Here is a 22,221-nt window from a genome sequence, read left to right on the forward strand (position 1 = left end):
CTTTTAATCCATGTGACTCTTGCAGATAAAAAAAAAAAGTTATCATTTTACACATGAAGACACTGAGGACTCTAAAATAACTTCTTTTTGGACCTTTTGAGGACCCTAAAATAACTTTCCCAAAAAGCCAAGCAGTTAGTATAAGTGGTAGAGCCAAGATTTTAATTTTCAATCTCAGGATTCAGGCCCCAAAACATATACTTCCTCCTCTCTGATATGATGCTAACCAAAGACTTATCCCCATTTGCAACTTCAGATCTTTGTAGAGATCATCTTTGCATTGATGAGTTTACATTTACAGAGCTACACTATGTTTCTTGATTAGCAACTTCCATTTAAACAATAAAGTAAATGTGATACACATTCCCTCCTTGGATTCCAAAACTCTACCCTTCTCTGGTTTTGCTCCCTATTCTTTCACTCTACCTTCTCATTACATGCTGATGTTCACCAGCCCCTGTCTACACCCAGGATCTTAACTACTACCATGGCTGCCAATTTCTGACCCTATCTCTCCAATTCAGAGAAACTCCTGTTTTCCTTGACTGATTAACTCCCTCCAGGCCACGCTGAATATTTCTTTGTACACTCTTACATAATTCAAACGAAGGCATTCCTCCATCACAGTGTGTCATGTCTGCAGTTCTAGGTCAGCTGTCCTCCCTACATGCCCCCAGTGAGTGAAGTCGCTCAGTCATGTCCAACTCTTTGCGACCCCATGGACTGTACAGGCTCCTTCGTCCATGGAATTTTCCAGGCAAAGATACTGGAGTGGGTTGCCATTTGAACACATCCTTATTTATTTACTGTATTTATATTACAAATAATTATCCATTTCTCCCACCACAGCTGCTTGAGACTATGTCTTATTCACAACCTGGTACTCTGGCATTTGGCACAGTGAAAGACACATAATGGGCACTCAAATACTGACTAAACCAATGAACAGAAGAAATAAGATTTGCTTTAAATTGGAAGGATATAATTTCTTAAAAGAAATCTTTGGGAATTTATTTTTTCAAATGAGAAAATAGGCCAAGAAAGGTTAAGTGACTTAGTCAAGCTATGGTCGCCTGAGTCATAATTCTCTTCCCACAAAATCAGGGTGCCTATCAGTTCATGCTTATTGATCTACCCTCTCAATGAACCTCTAGAAGTAATATTAAAATGTTATCTAAAGAAGAACCATTTCAACTTCATCCATTCCTGCTCTGGCTGGCTATATCAGTTGTAGAGAACTCTGATATTAATTATTATTTACCAGTTTTTTCTGTCTAGAATAGACTAATCTTTAATTGAACCAGTCTTTTCACATGTTCTTCACATGCAAGTCAATATATATTTATCTTGCATCTCTATGTGGAAAACATGAAAGCTATGATTTGTCAGTACTAAAAGAAAAATACATAATTATATCATATGTAATTTCAGTTTGTCTTCCTTAATGTGATTCAGTTGAGAAAAACACACTGAATGTGAACACTAGAGATAGGCACTGCAACTTCATTGGGAAAATCCCTGTAGCCCAAAGCTAACGTTGCCAGTGGTTGCTATGCTCGACCGCAATCGTGTTACTGGGCAACAACTCAGAAGCTAAGACAGCCGGCTCACTAAAAAGCAACTGAAACAAACCAAGATTTACAAAAGTACTCTGAGACTCAACTTTCTAACACCTTTAACTGAAACGACTCTTTGTCATAAGCATCAGATAGAAGATTTACAGCAAAACTATTAAAATACCTAGAATTTACTTGAAGATCTACCTCGAGAGTGATAAATGCTTTCCAAAAGAGAATAGCTAGGTTTAGGTTCTTCCTAACTCCATGAATTTTAACCCAAAAGTGATTTGAAGTTACAATATACAGAAAACAAATAACTGGGCACTTCATGGCTTTAATTTCTTTCCAGATTATAGCTCAGTTAAGCTTTAAAAAAAAAAAAAAATAGTGCTAGACTACAGAGTCATGATCATTCCAGAACCCAGAGAGGCAGTCCTGATAGAAAAATATAAAACTTAAGAGAACTGTTAATTTATGAGGGCCAAATGAAAATACTAACATAATTTCATAAATTAAGTCTTTACTTGGTAAAAAGCAAAATGGAAAGGGGCAAAATGAGCAAACAGGAAGAGAGGAATGGAAGAAGCAGGGAAGAAGAAAGGAAGGAAAGGGAGTGGGGGAATTATTTTTTTTAAACCCAGATTCTACTAAAGAAGAACCAGGAAACTGACCAAACTCCCAAGACCACTAGGGAAATAGTGCCAGCATTCCTAAGGGAGTCCTTACAGCTAATACTGTCATGGGAAATTCTCAACTATTCATACTTTCTAGGAACAGAAACTTTACCTCCAATTCCAGTTGAATCCCCTCTTTTTAATCCCCTTTCTTATGGCTGATAGTTGCCCTTCTCCCTCAGTTACTCTCAAAAGATTTTTGTTTACTTGCACTACACTATAGGAGGAGTACAAATACACATTCCTCATCTCTAATAAACATTTATTCAGCAATTCCTATTTGGAAAAGACTAAGGATACAGTTTACTGAGATCTGATGTTCTGCCCCTAAAGAGCTTATCATCTATAGTTAGGAAGGTTAAGAGATACACAGAAATGTTATAACAATACAATATAAAGTTTCAAGTGAGCAGGACTGATAAATACATTCTGCAGGACTTCAGAGGTGGAGTGCAGTACATGTTACCACAAAATCTGCCCCTTTGGTATAGTGACGGAGTTAAAGGCACCTGAGAAACAGCAGATGCAACAGAAGCACTCAGACCGTCCTTTTTCTTCCAGAAGGCAGGAGATAAAACTCCCATGTGAAAGGTGCCCTCCCTGTACCAGGAGGAAGGAAGACATTCTTATCATCAGAGACAGTGAATGAATCAAAACCAAGGAATTTGTACCAACTTGTTAAACTAACCGTTATCTTCCTGGTCATTTCTCCAATTTGCTCCTCCTAGCCCAAAACTCTTTGTTTTGTCAATTTTTCACAAATTAGTTTCTTTGTCTAAAAGATATAGACCATCTCTAACTTAGGACCTTTTTGACTTCACAATAGTGCAAAAGCAATTCACTGGTTCAGGTGGTAAAGAGCTTGCCTGCAATGCAGACCTGAGTTCAATCCCTGGGTCGGGAAGATCTCCTGGAGAAATAAATGGCCACCTACTCCAGTACTGTTGCCTGGAGAATTCCATGGACAGAGGAGCCTGGCTGGCTACAGTCCATGGGGGTCACAGTTGGACACAACTGAGCCACTAACACTTTCACCTTTCACTTTCAATTCACATTCAGTAGAAACCGCACTTCGAATTTTTAACTTTGATCTTTTGCCAGCCTGTGATATGCAGTACAGCCCTCTCTCTCATGATTCTGGGCAGCTGCAGCAGTGAGCTGCAGCTCCCAGCAATCAAGAAGGTAAACAACTGATACACTTCCAACCGTTCTGGACCCATAAAACCATTCTATCTTTTACTTTCAGTATAGTATTCAGTAAGTTACATGAGATAATCAACACTTTATTATAAAATAGGATGCATGTTAGATGATTTTGCCCAAACTTGTAGGCTCATATAAGTGCTCTGAGCATGTTTAAGGTAGGGTAGACTAAGGTATGATATAATTGGGTAGGTTAGGTATATTAAACGCATCAGCTTATGATAGGGGAGGTAACAGCACTGTAAGTCAAGGAAGATTCATAAAAACTTCCTGCTCTGGTCACTTTTTCCAGTCTTCATTCTCTGTGTACATGAAAAAAAAATTTTTTTTAACTTGTATGCTGTTCTACTATATCAATTTAATCTATATCAATTTAATTATTAGGCCTGGCCAGAGACCCTAACAGGGTAGAGAATTTTTCCTCCCTAAGGGCTCAACTTTATAGAGAGCGTACTATTTAGATTTCAGGAAAGGAAAGAAATCAGGTCAGGCAGGGAGAAAGACACGAAGACTGGTAAGGAAAGGAGAAAGCACATAGTAGGGTTAGAGGATGGTCTGGTCAGAGGATAGCTTTTCTATACAGAACATAAGCTTGAAAAGGCAGAGTGTGATGAAATTATGAAGAGTTCAGATAAGAAACGTGAACTTCAGTCAACAGGAAAGAGTATACTTCTGAACATTTTTACACAGATTAGACAACTTAAGAAAATTACTTGCTGAGCCTAATACATTATGTATGACAAAGTTAAAATAAAACTCATTTACTTTAGGCAGAGACAGCACCTAGAAAACACCACACATACAAAGAACTCTGACCATTCACTAACCTGTTAAGATTTCATTCTTCTAGGCTTCTTAAATTATAACTTCCCATGACAAAATGCTGACTTCTGATTACTAAGGATTTTATCACACAGCATGCATGAGTCATTCTGAATTTTTCTCCTTTGCTTATCTTGCCCAATTCTTGACAATTTCATTACTTCAACATCAGTATACAGGAAAGCAAAGAGGGAAAGGACTAAAACGAAGTCCACAGATTTTTGAAATAGTCAGGGCATGATGTAAATAAAACTTAAAGTTCCAATTCCCATCACTAATAGTCAAGACTTCAAAGAAGTCATTCACTCTCAGTGTCTCAGATGTTCTCACCTTTCTTACATAATTGGCAGTAACCCGCCAAATATCACCCCAAAAGTGGTCTAAAAACTACCTACCAGCATAATTCATTTTATTGCGCTTCATGGTATTGCACTTCACAAACAGTGCATTTTTTTTTTTACATATTGTAGGTTTGTGGCAACTCTGCACTGCCAGACAATGGTCAATACTTTTTAGCAATTAAGTATTTTTTTTAATTAAGATATGCATATTTTTAGACATAATGCACACTGCACCCTTAATAGACTACAGTAGAGTGTAAACACAACTTTTATATGCACTGAAAAATAAAAACAAAAAATTTATGTGACTCGCTTTACTGCAGTGGTCTGGAACCAAATCCACGGTATCTCCCAGGTACACCTTACTTGCCAAACAAATTATATCATTAAGGGTTCAATGAGTGGAAGAAGAGTGAGATTATCGGCTAAACCAAGGTTTAAAAACCACCTGTGGGCAGTTAGTGTTTCAATCTCCGAATGCTGTTACCCTAAATTGGTATTACTCTACTACTTGATAAAATTTCTAAATACAACCACACTTCACCTGGTTAGAAAATGCTCAAAGGGGAACATCTGACTTACTATGTCCCAAAAAACCAAAGGTTGTAACTCAAATTCATTTTTAACTCTCTGGAGAGTTCTACACAACTCTGAAATTTAAAGCAATCTAATAATTCTAAACAAAATGAGTTTGAAATCGCAGCTCAATACAAAAGGTGAGTATGAACTGCAACCACCTACAGACTGAACCCCTGAATTTAGAAAATTCTGAATCCAGATAATTGTAGGATACATACATTTAATTATATTCTAGTTGAGCATTAGACTTGTTTACAAGAGATGTTGCTTGGTAACAGAAGCAATGCTTTAACAACCTACTCAGTTTTAGATCTACTCAAGTATTTTATGCTCACAGTCTGAACACAGTATGAACTATATACTATATATGAGAAACTATGAACAAGTTTCTTGTTATCCTAGACATCTTCAAGATTTTACTGAGACAGTTTCATCATTACAACTTTTGTGACCAGAGGCTTTTAAAATACTTGGAAGGGGCATTTTAAAAGCCAAGTGCCCGTTTATTTTGGTCAAAATTTGGACACTGAGGGCATATCAAAATTAAAGCCCAGGATGCACTCACATATTCTAACGTTATCTCTGTAATGACAGCCAACATCACTGTTAGAATTGTCTTCAGGGTCAACGAAAACGGTAGCATAATTTTTTTTTCGCAAGCGAAACTAGATGTATCACACGTTTAGTCAGGTTTTAAACGGGCTACACGAGCACCACGCCAGAGTACATCCAAAAGCCCCATAAAGAGTTTCACGTGCAGTCAATCGGCTACAGAATATTCTCCCAGCTTACTTTTCTAACACCCTCTCCAACTGCTCCACGAGAAAAATTACAAAAGAAGAACTCAAGGGCAAGTTGTGAAGAAAAAAGCCATGAGTATTCCAAGCCACGGACAAGACAGCGTTACCTACCAGACTCACACACGGTCCTTGCAACGTGCGCACAGAAAAGTGACCGGTGTTCTGGCCGCACTCGCCAGGCGGATACTCTCCCAGCTCTCTTCCCGCCGGGGTATTGGGGCCACGGGAGGCGGTCCCGCACGCGGGTTGCCGGCCCAGCCCGTCACGTCTGACGAGGTCTCGGCTGCAGCTCGTGGCACAGGCTGAAGAGCAGGAGCCGGACAGCCGAGCGCGCCACTCGGGCTCCCGACCCCAGGGAAATGTGGGGTATCCCGGGAGAGCTCCAAAGGCAGAGAGGGCGCCGGCGGCGATGGAAAAAAGCCCCGCTCCTCCTCGGCGGACCGGCCTTCTCAGGGGTGCGGGGCCGGCGCCGAAGTCCGGCCAGGAAGGCACCCCGGGCCCGCCGCCCCTCAAACCCCACGGAGCGGGCTCCGTAACGAGACCCAAGGGCGCGCGAAGCAGGAAGTCCCGCCCCCACGCCGACGTCACCCTCCGCCGCGGACGCCGACCGCGGCCGGAGGCCGTTAGAGGGAGGAGACGAGCGGCCCGAGGCGGGAGCTGCGGACAATCACCGCGGGAACGCCAGGCCCGGGCGGCGCCCGGAGAGGCCTCTGGGGGTCGCCAAGATCCCCAGAGGCGAAGGGAACGCACAGTCCGGGGCTGGCACTTGCTTCAGGGAGCCAGAGTGAAGCGCGCAATTGAGCGGGAAGCCGCGCTCCTTCGCCTCCTCCCCACGCAGCGTCTCCGGGTCTTTCCTCCAGCTTCCCGCTTGTGCGCTCGGCCCCGCTCTTCACACATTTTTTCCTGTCTGAGGGCTCGGGTGGTGGTCCTGGCGCCACCGCCGCCTGCCTTCGTGCCGGACCGTGCTGATATAGGGAGTCTCGAAGTCGCTGCCTTACGTCGGCCATGGGGCCTCCGCCCACGAGTGGGGAGCCGGCGCAGCCTGCCTGGAGGAAACGGCCAGGTCAGAACCGGGCCCCAGGCGCCAGTCCCCCTCGCCGCCCGCACCAAATCTCAAAACGTGTCACCACCTCAAGTTCAGGGCCCACTGGGGTAACGCTGTGAACGGTTTGTCTCTAGGTGGTAAATTAGAGTTGGAAGACAAATTCTAGGTTTTGAGAATGTCAGTTATAGGCCAAGGGCTGAAATAAGGTAGGACTTCAGCCTTTCAGAACAGGAGGTAGGAGGAATGGGCAGCCTGCTTTCCCCCTTCCGATGCCGCCGAGCTTGGGTTTTAATTGTGACGACCCTGTGTAGCACAGCTTATCCCCTCCCCAAGGTTAACATTTTCGAGCTCTAGTTATGATTAGAAAGGCAACTGAAATTAGGACCCTTTTTGTGAAAATGAGGAAAGAGGAGTCATTAGATGGGACTGAGAGATAGGTAATGGATGTTAATGGATCACATAGATGTGAGAGATATATCAAGGAACAAAATACAGAATCCATAAATGAACTGCTGTGTACACATCAATAATAGTAGTTCACATCCTCTGAACAATTACATGTCAACTACTGGAGTCCTTTTTCAGATTATCTTATTTCACTCTCTGTAAGATAGATGGAATTATTATTATCTTGATTTTACAACATTACCCAGAGCCTTTACTGGTGATTGATGAAGACAGTCAGTCTGACTCCAGAAGTCTCAGTGGTATCAATAAACTGTATGTTACAAATCATTGGTCAGTGGGAAAAGGATAATCTGAGGAATGACTAAACATTGGGGACAGGCTATTCAACTATTATATTTGTTAAATACCAGATGAATCAAGAATTTAAAGAATGAAACCATAAAAATACTACAAGAAAATTGAGGAAACTAAAATAATCCTGAGTTGAGAAAGGCCTTTTCTAAGTATGAAGCAAGAACCAGAAACCATAAAAGAAAAAATTGATAAAAATTAACCACATAAAGATTGTAATCTACATACAAATAATAACCAATGGAAAATCAATGTGTATCATGTGAAAAAAGAAGGAAAAAGATTCCTAATACACAAAAAGCTCATAGAATATCAATTTTAAAACAACACAATAAAATTGGCAAAGGATATCAATAGGACTTTCTTAAACCAAGAAAAACATCTAATTAACGAATGAAAAGATGTTCAAGTTGCAAACATCCTTTTTGTCAGTGTACACAGTGGGATGGGGATGCAATTACTGGCATGCATTATTGGTGTGAAATTGAAATTGGCACACCAATATTTATCAAAATTTAACATAAGCATTAGCCTTTACCCCAGCAATCTCATGTTCTCGTCATACACGCTAAAGAAAATAAAACATTTACAAAGATGTTCCTCACTCCCTTTTTTATAGTATATGCTTCTAGAAACAGTGTTAAGTACCATCACTAGGACACTAGTTAAATATATGATAGTACTTACATACAGTGAAAAACCCCTGAGCTGCTAAAAATGATGATGTAAATCTCTTTTATTTATATGAAAATCTGCCCATAGCACGTAAGTTTCTTTTTACCCCTAAAAAGCAGAGTACAGTTTAGCATCATTAGGGAAATGCAAATGAAAACCATGATGAGATTGCATTACATGCACTAAAATCAAAGTCTAATAATAACACAAAGATTAGAATTTGAACCGGCTAGAATTCATACATTGCTGTTGTGAGTGTATAATAGTAAAAACACTTTGAAAAACTGCTCGGCAGTTTGTTTATAGTTAAATATTCATCTAACCTATTCATGACCCAGCAGTATCAGTTTTAGATAGTTATCAAAGAGAAATGAAAATACATATTCACAAAAAGACAAAGTTTAAAGCAACCTAATTCATAATAACTAAAAACTAGAAACAACTCAAATGTACATCAACAGGAGCATAGATAAGCAAATCATATATTTATACAATAGAATGCATGTGCTTGCATGCAAAGTCGCTTCAGTCGTGTCTCTGTCTGACTCAGACCCTATGGACTGTAACCCACCAGGCTCCTCTGCCCATGGGACTCTCCAGGCAAGAATACTGGAGTGGGTTGCCATTTTCTCCTCCTGGGGATCTTACCCAGAGATTGAACCCACGTCTCATGTCTCCTGCATTGGCAGGCAGGTTCTTTACCACTAGTGCCACCTGGGAAGCCCCATACAATAGAATACAACACAGCCATAAAAACAAATTGCCAGTATGCCTAACAACATGGATAAATCTCACAGATATCTTAGTAAAAAGAAGAAGCCAGGCACAGTAGAGTGTGTGCTATATGGTTCTATTTATGTGAAATCCAAGAAAGACAATACTAATCTGGCATCATAAGTTGGCTGGAGAGGGCAATGGCAAGGCGGATATAAGAGAACTTTCAGGAGTAACAGAAAGGATCTATATTTTGCTACAGTTACACAAGTATACATACAGTTATCAAACCAAAATGAAATGTCGAGAACAAAGTTGAAGGACTAAAGCTACAGTAATAGAGATACTGTGGTATTAGTAAAATAATAGACAAATAGATCAATGCAACAAAATAGGCAGCCCAGAAACAGACACCCATAAATTAAATCAATCTTTGACAAAATAAGCAAAAGCAACACAATGGAGCAGATAGTCACTTAAACAAATGCTGCTAGAACAACTGGACATCTGCATGCAAAAATATTCTGGACACAAACCTTATACCCTTAACAAAAATTAACTCTAATTACAGACCTAAATGTGAAACACAAAACTATAAAACTCCTAAAAGATAACATAGGAGAAAACCTAGATAACTTTGAGTATAGTGATGTCCTTTTAAAATTTTATTTACATATTTAAGTATAATTAACCTACAACACTTGTGTTAGTTCTAGATGCACAACATAGTGATTCAGTATTTCTATACATTACAAAATGATCACCGTAATAAATCTAGTTACCATCTGTCACCACACAAAAGTTAGTACAATATTCTGGAGTATATTCCCCATACTATGCATTCCATCCCCATGATTCATTTATTTTGTAACTGGTGATGCCTTTTTAGATAAAACACCAGACATCATCCATGAAAGAGATAATTGATAAATTGGACTTCATTAAAATTAAAAACTATGCTCTGCAAAAGACAATGTCAAGAAAATTAGAAAACAACCCACAGACTGGAGAAAATATTCACAAAAGATGCACCTGATAAAGGACTATTATCCAAAATATACAAAGAACATTTAAAATTTAATAATAAGAAGATAATCTGAGTTTAAAATCAGCCAAAAACCTTAACAAACACTTCAACAAGGAAGATAAACAGATAGGAAATAAGTATATGAAAAGATGTTCCACATCATAAATCATCATGAAATGCAAACTAGAACAATGAGATACTTCTACACACCTATTAGAATGGTGTTAGAATTAGAATTCAGAATACTGTTAACACCAAATGTTGGCAAGGATGTGGAGCAACAGATACTCTCATTCATTGCTGATGGGAATGCAAAATGGTAGAAACTCTTTGGAGGACAGTTTGGCGGACTGGAGGACAGTTTGTTTTCTTAGAAAACAAACTCTTACCATATGATCCAGCAATTGCACTTCCTGGTATTTATCCAAAACAATGGGAAACTTATGTTCACATTAAAACCTGCACACATATTTTTTAGCAGCTTTATTCATAATTGCTAACATTTGGAAGCAACCAAGATATCCTTCAACAGGTGAACTGATAAACTGGTACATCTAGACAATGGAATGCTGCACACATGTACGTGATCAGTTGTGTCCAAATCTTTGCAACATCATAGACTGTAGCCCATCAGGCCCCTCTGTCCATGGGATTTTCCAGGCAAGAATATTGGAGTGGGTTGCCATTCCTTCTCCAAGGGATCTTCCCGATTCAAGGATCAAACCTGTGTCTCCTGCTTGGCAGGTGGATTCTTTACAACTGAGCCACCTGGGAAGTCCTTGTTAGTTATATCACAATAAAATATATATATAAATATTTTAAAGTGCTAGTAAAGATGAGTCTATTAACTGAAATACCAATGTCTGCTAGTAAGGTAGCTTTCTTCCTTATATCAAGATATCCAAAAAATATAACTAGTAATCATAAGGTTGTTTGGTGCACCCATATTCAGAACAAAGGAAAGGATATGGTCCAGAGGGGTAAATCCAAACTACAGAGAAGCTTGATAAGCTATCAAGTGACAACAAATGTCTTTGTCTACTGTGGCAGATAAATGAAAGAAATAATGGCTATAATAATGAAGGGTTTGATAATCATGGAGCTAACAAAGTTCACATTACATGTACAGAAGTGGAATAACAGGGTCCTTAGGAACCTAATAGAAAATAGTTTTTTAAGTTTAAATTTTAAATGAGAGAAGTGAGGACCTGTGGAATATTTGATTAAGAATGAGTGATTTCGGATATGGGAATTCTTTTGATGAAAAGCAGGCATTCCAGTATTGCTTTTCACATTTAATGCTTTGTTGCCAAAGCCAGAAATAACGTAGAGGAATAAGCTTGTATTTCAGAATGTCAAGGAAAAGAAGTTGTGTGTCATATGGCTCAGTGGTAGACAGAACTATTTTTGTATTCTTAAAATTTCGCATACCTTATTTTCTCGTCTCTTCTTTCCTATTTCTCTTTCATCATGCTACTTTTCCTTCTTGTTTTCTCTCATCTTATTCATTTTTTTCTCTTTTTCCTCCTTTACATCAGGTTAACTTTAGTTTCATGAATGACCTAAGAAGCCATTTTAGGCATTTTTACACTAATTTTACTCCCATCCCCTATGAGATCTTAAACCACAGATATCCTATATACCTGTTTATGTACTGGAAGGCCACAAACCACTGTAATATGGAAGGTTTTATGCCCATTGAGAATGCATTCTCAAGATAATAAGTTCTTTGGGGGGAAGGACCATGGGGCTTTCCAGGTGGTGCTAGTAGTAAAGAACCCGCCTGCCAGTGCAGGAGATGTAAGAGACCCAGGTTCAATCCCTGGGTGGGGAAGGTCCCCTGGAGAAGAGCATGGCAACCCACTCCAGTATTCTTGCCTGGAGAATCCCATGGATGGAGGAGCCTGGTGGGCTGCAGTTCACAGGGTCGCAAAGAGTCGGACATGACTGAGCAACTTTGCAAACAAACAAAAACAGAAAAATCATGTTCTGTTTACTATTGTATGTTCTGTGCATAGCAAACTATGGTCCACAGGGTCGCAAAGAGTTGGACATGACTGAAGCAACTTTGCAAACAAACAAAAACAGAAAAATCATGTTCTGTTTACTATTGTATGTTCTGTGCTTAATATATAATACTTGGGGCATAGTAGGCAATAAATAATTAGGTGAATATTTATTGAATTAAAAGTGAAAATGATCTCTGCTACAGACTTGTCAACTACACTAAAATTTGTGGATCTTTTTCAGATGGTGCTACCTACTACTGACTACTCCACAATCCCTCCACATTCCAAGAATGTCTTCCCGAGACTATATCCTTGTGACTTGATGGAAATTTGGAAAGCATTATAATCACAAAAGCAATACTTCTGCAGCCAATTTCAAGAGCAGATTACTTACACAGGAGCTAATTTCATCTGTCATAACTGATTTTTCTCTTTAGCTTCAGTTTCAGAAGGTGGTCATTTCCTAAATTTTTTTCTAAATTCTGTGGCTGTACAGCCTCTTTGGTCCTTAAAACCCCACTATTCAAGTTTATCAGTTTCAGTTGAGAGATTAGAAAATGAAAAGGAGGTGAAGGCACTGTAGGAGAGGGAGAAAAGGAACAGAGGATATCATTAAACTTTTCTGTTTCATAATTGTTTTACCTGAACAGTTCTTTGAGCTAAAGTTTTGTGATCTTGATGACTATGTTCTTGAGTGGTTCTCAATAGAAGCATTTTGGCAATCTGTGAAGGTGTCATTAGTTACCTCAAAATGGGGACAGTGCCACCAGCATTTGTGGGTAAGGCCAGGGATGCTAAACATCTGGAAATACATGTGACTGGTCAGTTCACGTCCATGGAAAAGTAGACATCAAGAGATTTGTTGGGGAAAATAGCTATAAAGAAAAAAAGAAAGAGGAGGCAGGAGGCCAGGAGTGCCCTCACACTGAGGCAGTTCTGCTACCCATGAAACAAGAAAGAGCTGCCATTCAGCTCTGAGAAGTCTTGGCTAGACCAATGAGGAGCCTCCGAACAAAGACTGACCATTTGAAGGGTTCCCCATTTGGGTGGGCATAGCCTGGCTCTAATACCAGAGCTGTGCTCAGTCTTGATGGGGAGCAGTTCAGGGAGGATGCTACTGCTGCTGCTCAGCTGCTTCAGTCATGTCTGACTCTTCGGGACCCCATGGACTGCAGCCTACCAGGCTTCTCCGTCCATGGGATTTTCCAGGCAAGAGTACTGGAGTGGGTTGCCATTGCCTTCTCCGCAGGGAGGATGAGGCTATAACATAAATGCTGTGGTGAATTCCCAAGGTATAGCACTAGAAGACTGTCAGCTAACTATAACATTCATAGCAGTTTCTCTCCCTCTGTATCTCTCTCTATATAAAGGAAATAAAAATGACACTTTACTTAGGAACCTTTGCCTGTAAACAAGAGAACGAGTTGATATAAATAAGATCATGTGAGACATGCCAAGGTGAATATTTTGATGCTTTCCCTTTTTTTTTTTTTGCCAGGTTAAAGTGCGGTACAGAGTAAGTGTTGGGACACAAGAGACACTTGAGAGCTGAGGTCCAGTATGAAAAATAAGATGAATTAACTTCCCAGGTTGCAACAATATTTACATTTCTAAGTTGCCCCAAATTTGTTTCACATTTTGAGCTCAAAAGGCTTGTGGGAACTTTAGGGAAACTCTGCTGGCATCTTGTGAATTTTGCTTACTGTCCTCAAGAGGAATAGTATCAGAATTTAACAGAGGTGGCACTATCTGGCCTACAGTATCAATAATCTTATCACAGATCCACCCCTGTGGTTTCCTGTTAAGACTCTTTGAGGGTTCCAGTTCACTGTCAACTTCATTTGAGTTCACAGTTGTAGCATCACAAATAAAAATAATCTTAGTTGATGGTGTGCAACCTTTTGCCTGAGTTATAGGCAGAGAGTCACATTTATTTAGTTGTTTGAAAAGCTTCATATCACCATTAACAAATGTCTTACTAGTGTATTTGGGTAGCATCTGCTTCTGAAGAGGCTGGCTTGGCAGGAATTGTCATAGTTATTTTTAATTTGTGCCTTGACTTTTAGAGGTGAACTGATGTTATTTTTAATTGTTACTAAAGGCATTTTGTCAAAAGCTTTCTTTCTGTTTCCTTCATCTTCATCATCTTCTTTATAAGTATCATTTCCCAACATTTCTGTAGCTTTAGAAGCATTTGCATCTATTCTTATTTACTTCATGACTTCTTCACTCCTTCCTTTCTAGTCTCTCTTGAAGGAAGATCTGAGCAGTGCATCCCATGACCACAAGAAACACCCCTTGCATCCCCACTGTTCCACTTCCCCACTCATGTTCTGGGAGCAGCTCCTCTACAATTTCCCTAGACCTCTCTTCTGGAGCAAGAGCTTACAAGAAGGAGGTTACTGGGACAAATTACACCCTCGTTACTCAGTTGGTCTCAGGAATGTAACTACTACTCATCTTCCTCCTCCTCCTCCTCCATCATCTGATTCAAAATTTATGACTCTCTACCTGTCACTCTACAGGTCTTAGTGGTTTACATGGGTATGACCCAAATGCTCTCTTAATGAAAATATATATTGGGTGGTAATTAGACATTTCTCAGGCTGGGATTGCTGCACATGTCCTTCCAGTTCCAATTAAGTATCAATAAACTTCCACATGGTTCACATGCAGTCCACATGTATTTTTCCTGCCCGTTATATGAAAGCAGCCCCTCCTCTTCCTGTCGGCTTAGGTCAGTTACTCTTGCCAAGATAGGGACTTCTCTTCTTGCCTGCTGGGGCCTGGACACAGAGTTCAAAGTGCCCGAACAGTAACCATAGCCTTTAGTTCAATGGAACTCTTGTGTTCCCTAGCAAAAATGCACTCCCTTTCTAAACCTGCAAAGCCCAGAGTTACAGTCACAGGAAGCATAAAGTTGCCCAGTGACTCACTGAGATGTTTAGTGAGGCCACTTCTGTTCCTTCCTCTGGACCCATGTATTCTTCCTGTTAGGAGCAGTGCCATTCAGAGGCCTCTGATTCAGTTATATACTGGCCCTCCATCCTTGCAGAATACTGCCTGTAAACTGGCACCTCAGCTGAGCTTTCAGTACTCAGTTCTTCAGTACTACGCCTTCAGGCTGGCAGCTTCTAGATAGTGCAACGGGTGATACAACCAGTAGATAGATGCCTTGGTCATGAGTTCATACTCAAATCACCTTTAATGTGAAGTGGTTCCCCTTTTCGGATGCTGTGTAGAGTAGGCTTTCATACCAGTGGATCTGGCCTTCTGCAAGCTCCTGGATAGTGGTACAGCTGAGGCTCTGCAGGCAAAAAAGGCAAACCCATACCCAGAGTAGGCATTTATCCCAATGAGGATGAACCAGTGGTTACTTTATAAGGGAAAGGGCTCAGTATTGTTGACTTGCCACCAAATGGCTGCTGTATCTCCTCAAATAATAGTGCTATATTGGGGTCTCAGTGTTGGTCTCTGTTGCTGGCAAGCTAGACCTTCAAAGGCAGGAGTAGCTCGACTGGCCATGGTAAGTGGGGTTTCATGTTGCTGGGCTCAGTAGCCTCAGTCTCTGCAAACATGGCCATTCCATTCATGTGCCCATTGTGCCAGTTCTGGGGTGGGTCATGATAACACTTGGCTGACATCAACTGGTAGAAACATTTTATCTCTTTGGTGGTTTCATTCCTTTTCCCATGGTTAATGCTTTCTGGTCAGAATGAAGATAAGATACAAAAATCTTTACTCTTATGCCCACTCGAAATGTTTGACCACATGCCTCTTCTCCAGACCTCCCTGTCTCCAATCTAGGCATCTGCATAAATTCTCACCATGGGTCACTTCTTCCACACAAAGTGAATAACCACCTACACTGCTTAAAGTTTTAGAAAGTTTTTTCCTCTCCACCATCTTTTAGGGACACGACTGAATGTGGGTGTAATATGCTGCCATCCATTTTTCACTTCCTACCCGTATACCAAGCCAACCCATTCATAATCAAGCTTGAGCTTTTTTCTTCTCCCTCAGCTGGTCAAATGTGACCCCCTATGTGGCCACACAGCCTGAGGGTGGGGTGCTGGTACAAGCATAGTGGGTGATATGGGGGTCTGGGCTACTAGGTCATGCTGTTCACTCATGCCTTCTGGTCCTACTGGAGTTTAATTTTGAATGCATCATTTCACTGTGTTATGATGAACTGCTTCTGGGTCCAACAACTTTATGGCTGGGCAAGTCTGACAGAACTCAGCTTGTGACGGGCACTTCCAGATCCATGATAACTTGGTGCCCCATAGTCTAGCTTTCTGTCCCTACTAGGGGCTGGTACCATGCCAGGGGCTGTTTCTTGAGTAAAGTCTTCTGCTGCAGACGGCATTACCTTGCTCTAAAATTCCAGGGGCCCATATTGTGATCTCCCACTGGGACTTGCTGTATATTCCACACTGACTGCTGCAGAGCCTACTGCTGTTCCAGGTGGCACAGAACTTTCGCCCAGGATATCAGCCAGAGCAGTACTCCTAGGTGTGGAATTTGTGCTTCCAGAACCCAAAGAAGCCCGTCAGGTATCGTGCTTCATTTCTGTGGGAGTTGCAAGATACAGGAACTTGTTTTTCACTCTGGAGGGGATGTCTCCACACGCCAGTGCCTACTGAACCTCTAAAAACCTTATGGAAGTGGCAGATCCCTGAACTTTCTTAAGATTTATCTCCTACCCTCTGGATGCATGTATCTTACTGAGGCCTCTAGGATACAAGCTACCTATTGTTCATCCTACCCATCAGTATATTATAGGTGTAATATATCAATGTGATGTTCTGCAGGGTGTCCAGACAGTCCAGATCCCTTCAGACTGTATTAAAATAGAGGCTAGAAGAGGTAACACAGTCCTTGGATGAAGCCAGAAATAAGTTATCTCTTCCACATCAATGTAAACTGCTTCTTATCCTTATTTTTGATTGGAATATAAAAAAATGCATTCACCAAATCAATAGTTACATAACATGTACCTAAGGCCTTACTAATCTGCCCTAGCAATGAGAGCATGTCCAACTCAACTTGAATTGAGACTACTACTTGGCTGAGCTTGCTGTGGTAGTCTACATCACTGTGGGATCCGGAGCAACACTAAATACCACCATCTCCTCTGGGACACAGTGTAAGTTTTCATTATCTTAGCTGGGCCAAAGAATGATTTTAAAGGCCTCTAGTTAAGCTTTTCACTATGGCAGCTCCTACCCAACAGCCTAACAACCTAGTACTTCAACTGCTAATTATGTCTATTGGAATTACATACTCAGGGACTAGGGAAATGACCAGCAGGTAAATCTGCAGACCCAGTGAATTCTCTGTAAACCAGACTTTAGCTAGGACTCTATTAGCTGCTTCTGTAATAACCCGCTCTAACAGGAGGGATGATGACATTTTGGGTCTCCAGTTATCAAAACAATTAGAGCCTCACTCCAAAGCTCCTTGAAATGATTGGTCACTACCCTTTCCCCATCGTAAATGCCTTAAGTAAATACCCTGGATTCCTCTGGGGAATGAATGAAGAAATCATTACAATATAGTATACACAATGCTGCAGAGTCCTTCTCCTAAGGACCCAGACACTTCTTTATAGTCAGTAGATTCTAGATCTGAAAATTGGCTCAAATTCAGGAACTGAGCAACATACTGTACCTTTTATTGAGATGACAGCCCTTAGCCTCCTACACCTCCATTCTTTCTTCTGGCCAAAGAGGACAGTTTAAGCATCATAATGAATTATGACTGAAGTGAGTTAAAAATGTCAATATATTAAAATCTGCAAGTATATAATGATATTCAAAAGTAGGAACTTAGAATGTAAATTCATTTGAGGACTAGTTTATAAGGAAAAGGAGTTAAACTGAGCACTTATATTGCCCTTCCTGTCCAAATATTTGAAGAGTTTTAATTTCAAGTAATAAATGAAGAAAAAATATAAAAATTAGAATATTTCCATTTTGTATCTCTAAATGAAATAATGAGCAGAGGCCATGATCATCAGTGTCTGCTAAGACCATTAGCTAAAAGGCTCCTGAGAAACATTGATACAAGATAGACCATGCTGTCAACATTTGAACTCATTAATCAATCAACCTTTACATCAGAAAAAGAAAAACAGCCAGATATTGATGTGCTTTCTGCTGTGATGCAACAAGAAGGACATAGCACCACCTGTGAAATACTCCTGACAAAAAAATCAAACATGACTGTGATCCAAGCCTCTACATCTAATAGCTGGTGGTTTAGTAGCTAAGCTGTGTCCTACTCTTGTGACCAATGGACTGTAGCCTGCCAGGCTCATCTGTCCATGGGATTTCTCAGGCAAGAATACTGGAGTGGCTTGGCATTTTCTTCTCCAGGGGATCTTCCCAACCCAGGGATTAAACCGGAGACTCCTGCATTGCAGGCAATTCTTTACTGCTGAGTCACGAGGGAAGCCCAGAGCCAACAGCTAGATTATAGTAAATACAGAAGAAGTAAAAGAAATGTGACAATAACAGGGGCAGAAACAGGAAAATCCTGAATGTTGGAAACTCTGTCACAAATGATCTAGTTCCTTTAACAAATAAATGGTGGGAAATGAAAAAGGAGAAAAATCATCATAGATTAAGAGAGATTTGAAAGACATATCAACCTAAGGCAGTGTTTGAACTGCTTCACACAAATCAAGTATAAAAAGACATATGAGTATCTGAGAAAATGTAAAACTCAATATTTGCTGATATTTAGGAATTATAACTTTTGTTAGCTGACAATGGTATGTGATTATGGGTTCTTTAATAAAATAATAATTTTAATAATAGATTTAATTAAAATAATATATCTGAATGTTGTCTGGCTTTGCCTTAATCTGAGAAGGTGGGAAATAGTCATCAGAGAGGTGGGGAATGTTACGTAGATCAGTGGTTCTCAAACTTTAGTGGACCTACAAATCAGCTCAAAAGATTACTAAAACACAAATTCCTGGGCCCAACCTCAGATTCTGATTCAGTGGTCTGAGGTGATTGTTGTTCAGTTGCTCATTCGTGTCTGACTCTTTGTGACTCCATGGACTGCAGCACGCCAGAGCTCCCTGTCCTTTACCGTCTCCCAGAGCTTGCTCAGACACGTCAGTTGAGTCGGTGATGCAATCCAACCATCTCATCCACTGTCGTCCCCTTATCCTCCCGCCTTCGGTTTTTCCCAGCATCAGGCTCTTTTTCAGTGAGTCAGCTTTCCTCATCAAGTGGCCGAAGTACTGAAACTTCAGCTTCGGCATCAGTCTTTCCAATGAACATTCAGGGTTGATTTCCTTTAGGATGGACTGGTTTGATCTCCTTGCAGTCCAAGGGACTCTCAAGAGTCTTCTTCAACACCACAGTTCAAAAGCATCAATTCAGTGCTCAGCCTTCTTTAGGGTCCAACTCTCACATCCATACATGACTACTGGAAAAACCATAGCTTTGACTATATGGACCTTTGTCCACAAAGTAATGTGTCTGCTTTTTAATACACTGTCTATGGTTGTCATAGTTTTTCTTCCATGGAGAAAGTGTCTTTTAATTTCATGGCTGCAGTCATGATCTGCAATGATTTTGAGACCCAAGAAATAAAGTTTGTCATTGTTTGCATTGTTTCCCCATCTATTTGCCATGAAGTGATGGGACAAGATGCCATGATTTTACTTTTTTGAAGGTTGAGTTTAAGTCAGCTTTTTCACTCTCCTCTTTCACCTTCATCAGGAGGCTCTTTAGTTTCTCTTCACTTTCTGCCATGAGGGTGGTGTCATCTGCATATCCAAGGTTATTGATATTCCTCTCAGCAATCTTGATTCCAGCTTGTGCTTCATCCAGCCCAGCATTTCACTTGAGTTACTCTATCAATATTATCGCTCAGTCGTGTCCAGCTCTTTGCGAACCCACGGACTACACAGTCCATGGAATTCTCCAGGCCAGAATACTGGAGTGGGTAGCCGTTCCCTTCTCCAGGGGATCTTTCCAACCCAGGGATCACATCAAGGTCTCCCACATTGCAAGCTGATTCTTTACCAGCTGAGCCATGAGGGAAGCCCAAGAATACTGGAATGGTTAGCCTATCCCTTCTCCAGCAGATCTTCCCAACCCAGGAATTGAACCAGGGTCTCCTGCATTGCAGGTGGATTCTTTACCAACTGAGTTATCAGGGAAGCCTCTGATGTACTCTGCATATAAGTTAAATAAGTAGGGTGACAACATACAGCCTTGATGTATTCCCTTCCCAATTCGGGACCAGTCTGTTCCATGTCCGGTTCTAACAGTTGCTTCTTGATCTGCATACAGGTTTCTCAGGAGGCAGGTAAGGTGGTCGGTAACTCCCAACTCTTTCAGAATTTTCCGTAGTTCGTTGAGATCTACACAGTCACAGGCTTTAGCATAGTCAATGAACCAGAAGTAGATGATTTTCTGAAGTTCTCTTATGTTTTCCTATGATCCAACGGATGTTGGCAATTTGATCTCTGGTTCCTCTGCCTTTTCTAAATCCAGCTTGAACATCTGAAAGTTCTCAGTTCACGTACAGTTGAAAGCTAGCTTGGAGAATTTTGAGCATTACTTTGCTAGCACGTGAAATGAGTGCAATTGTGCAGTAGTTTGAACATTCTTTGGCATTGCCCTTCTTTGGGATTGGAATGAAAACTGACTTTTCCAGTCCTGTAACCACTCCTGAGTTTTCCAAATTTGCTGGCATATTGAATGCAGCACTTTCACAGGATCACCTTTTAGGATTTGAAATAGCTCAACTGGAATTCCATCACCTCCACTTGCTTTGTTCATAGTGATGCTTCCTAAGGCCCACTTGACCTCACACTCCAAGATGTCTTGCTCTAGTTGAGTGATCACACCATGGTGGTTATCTTAGTTATGAAGATCTTTTTTGTATAGTTCTTCTGTGTTTTCTTGCCACCTCTTCTTAATATTTTCTGCTTCTGTTAGGTCCATACCGTTTCTGTCCTTTATTGTGCCTATCTTTGCATGAAATGTTCCCTTGGTATCTCTAATTTTCTTGAAGAGATTTCTAGTCTTTCCTGTTCTATTGTTTTCCTCTGTTTCTTTGCATTGTTCACTTAGGAAGGCTTTCTTAACTCGCCTTGCTATTCTTTGGAACTCTGCATTCAGATGGGTATATCTTTCCTTTTCTCCTTTGCTTTCACTTCTCTTCTTTTCTCAGCTATTTGTAAGGCCCCCTCAGACAACCATTTTGCCTTTTTGCATTTATTTTTCTTGGGGATGGTTTTGATCACTGCCTCCTGTACAGTGTTACAATGGTCCTGTACAATGGTCTGAGGTAAGGCCAATGAATTTTCATTTCTAACAATCTCTTAGGTGACACTGATGCTGTTGGTCCAGGGACTACATTTAAGTAGCACTGGTAAGGATGAAAACAATTGGCTATTTATAATTGATCGCTGTTGAAACTGGGTTCTGATAAGTACAAACTAGTCCATTATACTTAATATGATTCTGAACCCAATTTCAATGGTGTACAGTGGGCAAACCAAGCAATTCTCCAGACTCTAGCTGAGTGGCCTCAATTCAACTGAATTCTGACACAGTCTACCTAGAGACAACATCAGATTCCACAGGTTAAAGGCCCAGTTCCTCAAGACTGAGCAAACTCCCTTCCTTCAGATGCCAATCACAAACCCAGGTTACTACTTGTACTTCTCACTAAGTAGCTCTATTAATAGATTTGAGGTTCCCATGATCCCTTCATCAGAGTCCATTAATTTGCTTGGGAGAATCATAGAACTCAGAGAAATATTTTACTTACTAGATTCATTTCAGTTCAGTCGCTCAGTTATGTCCGACTCTGCAACCCCATGGACTGCAGCACACCAGGCTTCTCTGTCCATCACCAACTCCCAGAGCTTGCTCAAACTCATGTCCATCAAGTCAGTGATGCCATCCAACCATCTCATCCTCTGTCATCCCCTTCTCCTCCTGCCTTCAATCTTTCCCAGCATCAGGGTCTTTTCCA

General features: G+C 40.7%; 1 protein-coding gene across 1 annotated transcript; it reads left to right on the forward strand.

Moving 5' to 3' along the window:
• Window positions 1-5,284: 5,284 nt before the first annotated feature.
• LOC145545642 (uncharacterized) lies at window positions 5,285-12,840 on the forward strand. Its single transcript, XM_081590486.1, has 3 exons — window positions 5,285-5,315; window positions 6,158-7,041; window positions 12,449-12,840. The coding sequence occupies exons 1-3, from the start codon at window positions 5,285-5,287 to the stop codon at window positions 12,551-12,553; spliced, it is 1,020 nt and encodes a 339-aa protein (XP_081446612.1). The 3' UTR covers window positions 12,554-12,840.
• Window positions 12,841-22,221: the final 9,381 nt, after the last annotated feature.

Source organism: Giraffa tippelskirchi, chromosome 4, assembly GCF_054371585.1.
Source record: "Giraffa tippelskirchi isolate mGirTip1 chromosome 4, T2T-mGirTip1v1.2.pri, whole genome shotgun sequence".
NCBI classification, from domain to species: Eukaryota; Metazoa; Chordata; class Mammalia; order Artiodactyla; family Giraffidae; genus Giraffa; species Giraffa tippelskirchi.

Bases quoted from the DNA above. Each gene is read 5' to 3' on its own strand.
- LOC145545642 (XM_081590486.1), top strand. From the start codon at position 5,285: ATGAGTTTGAAATCGCAGCTCAATACAAAAG. The intron at 5,316-6,157 runs GTGAGTATGAAC...CGCACTCGCCAG, and splicing joins ATCGCAGCTCAATACAAAAG to GCGGATACTCTCCCAGCTCT. The intron at 7,042-12,448 runs GTCAGAACCGGG...GATCTTTTTCAG, and splicing joins TGCCTGGAGGAAACGGCCAG to ATGGTGCTACCTACTACTGA.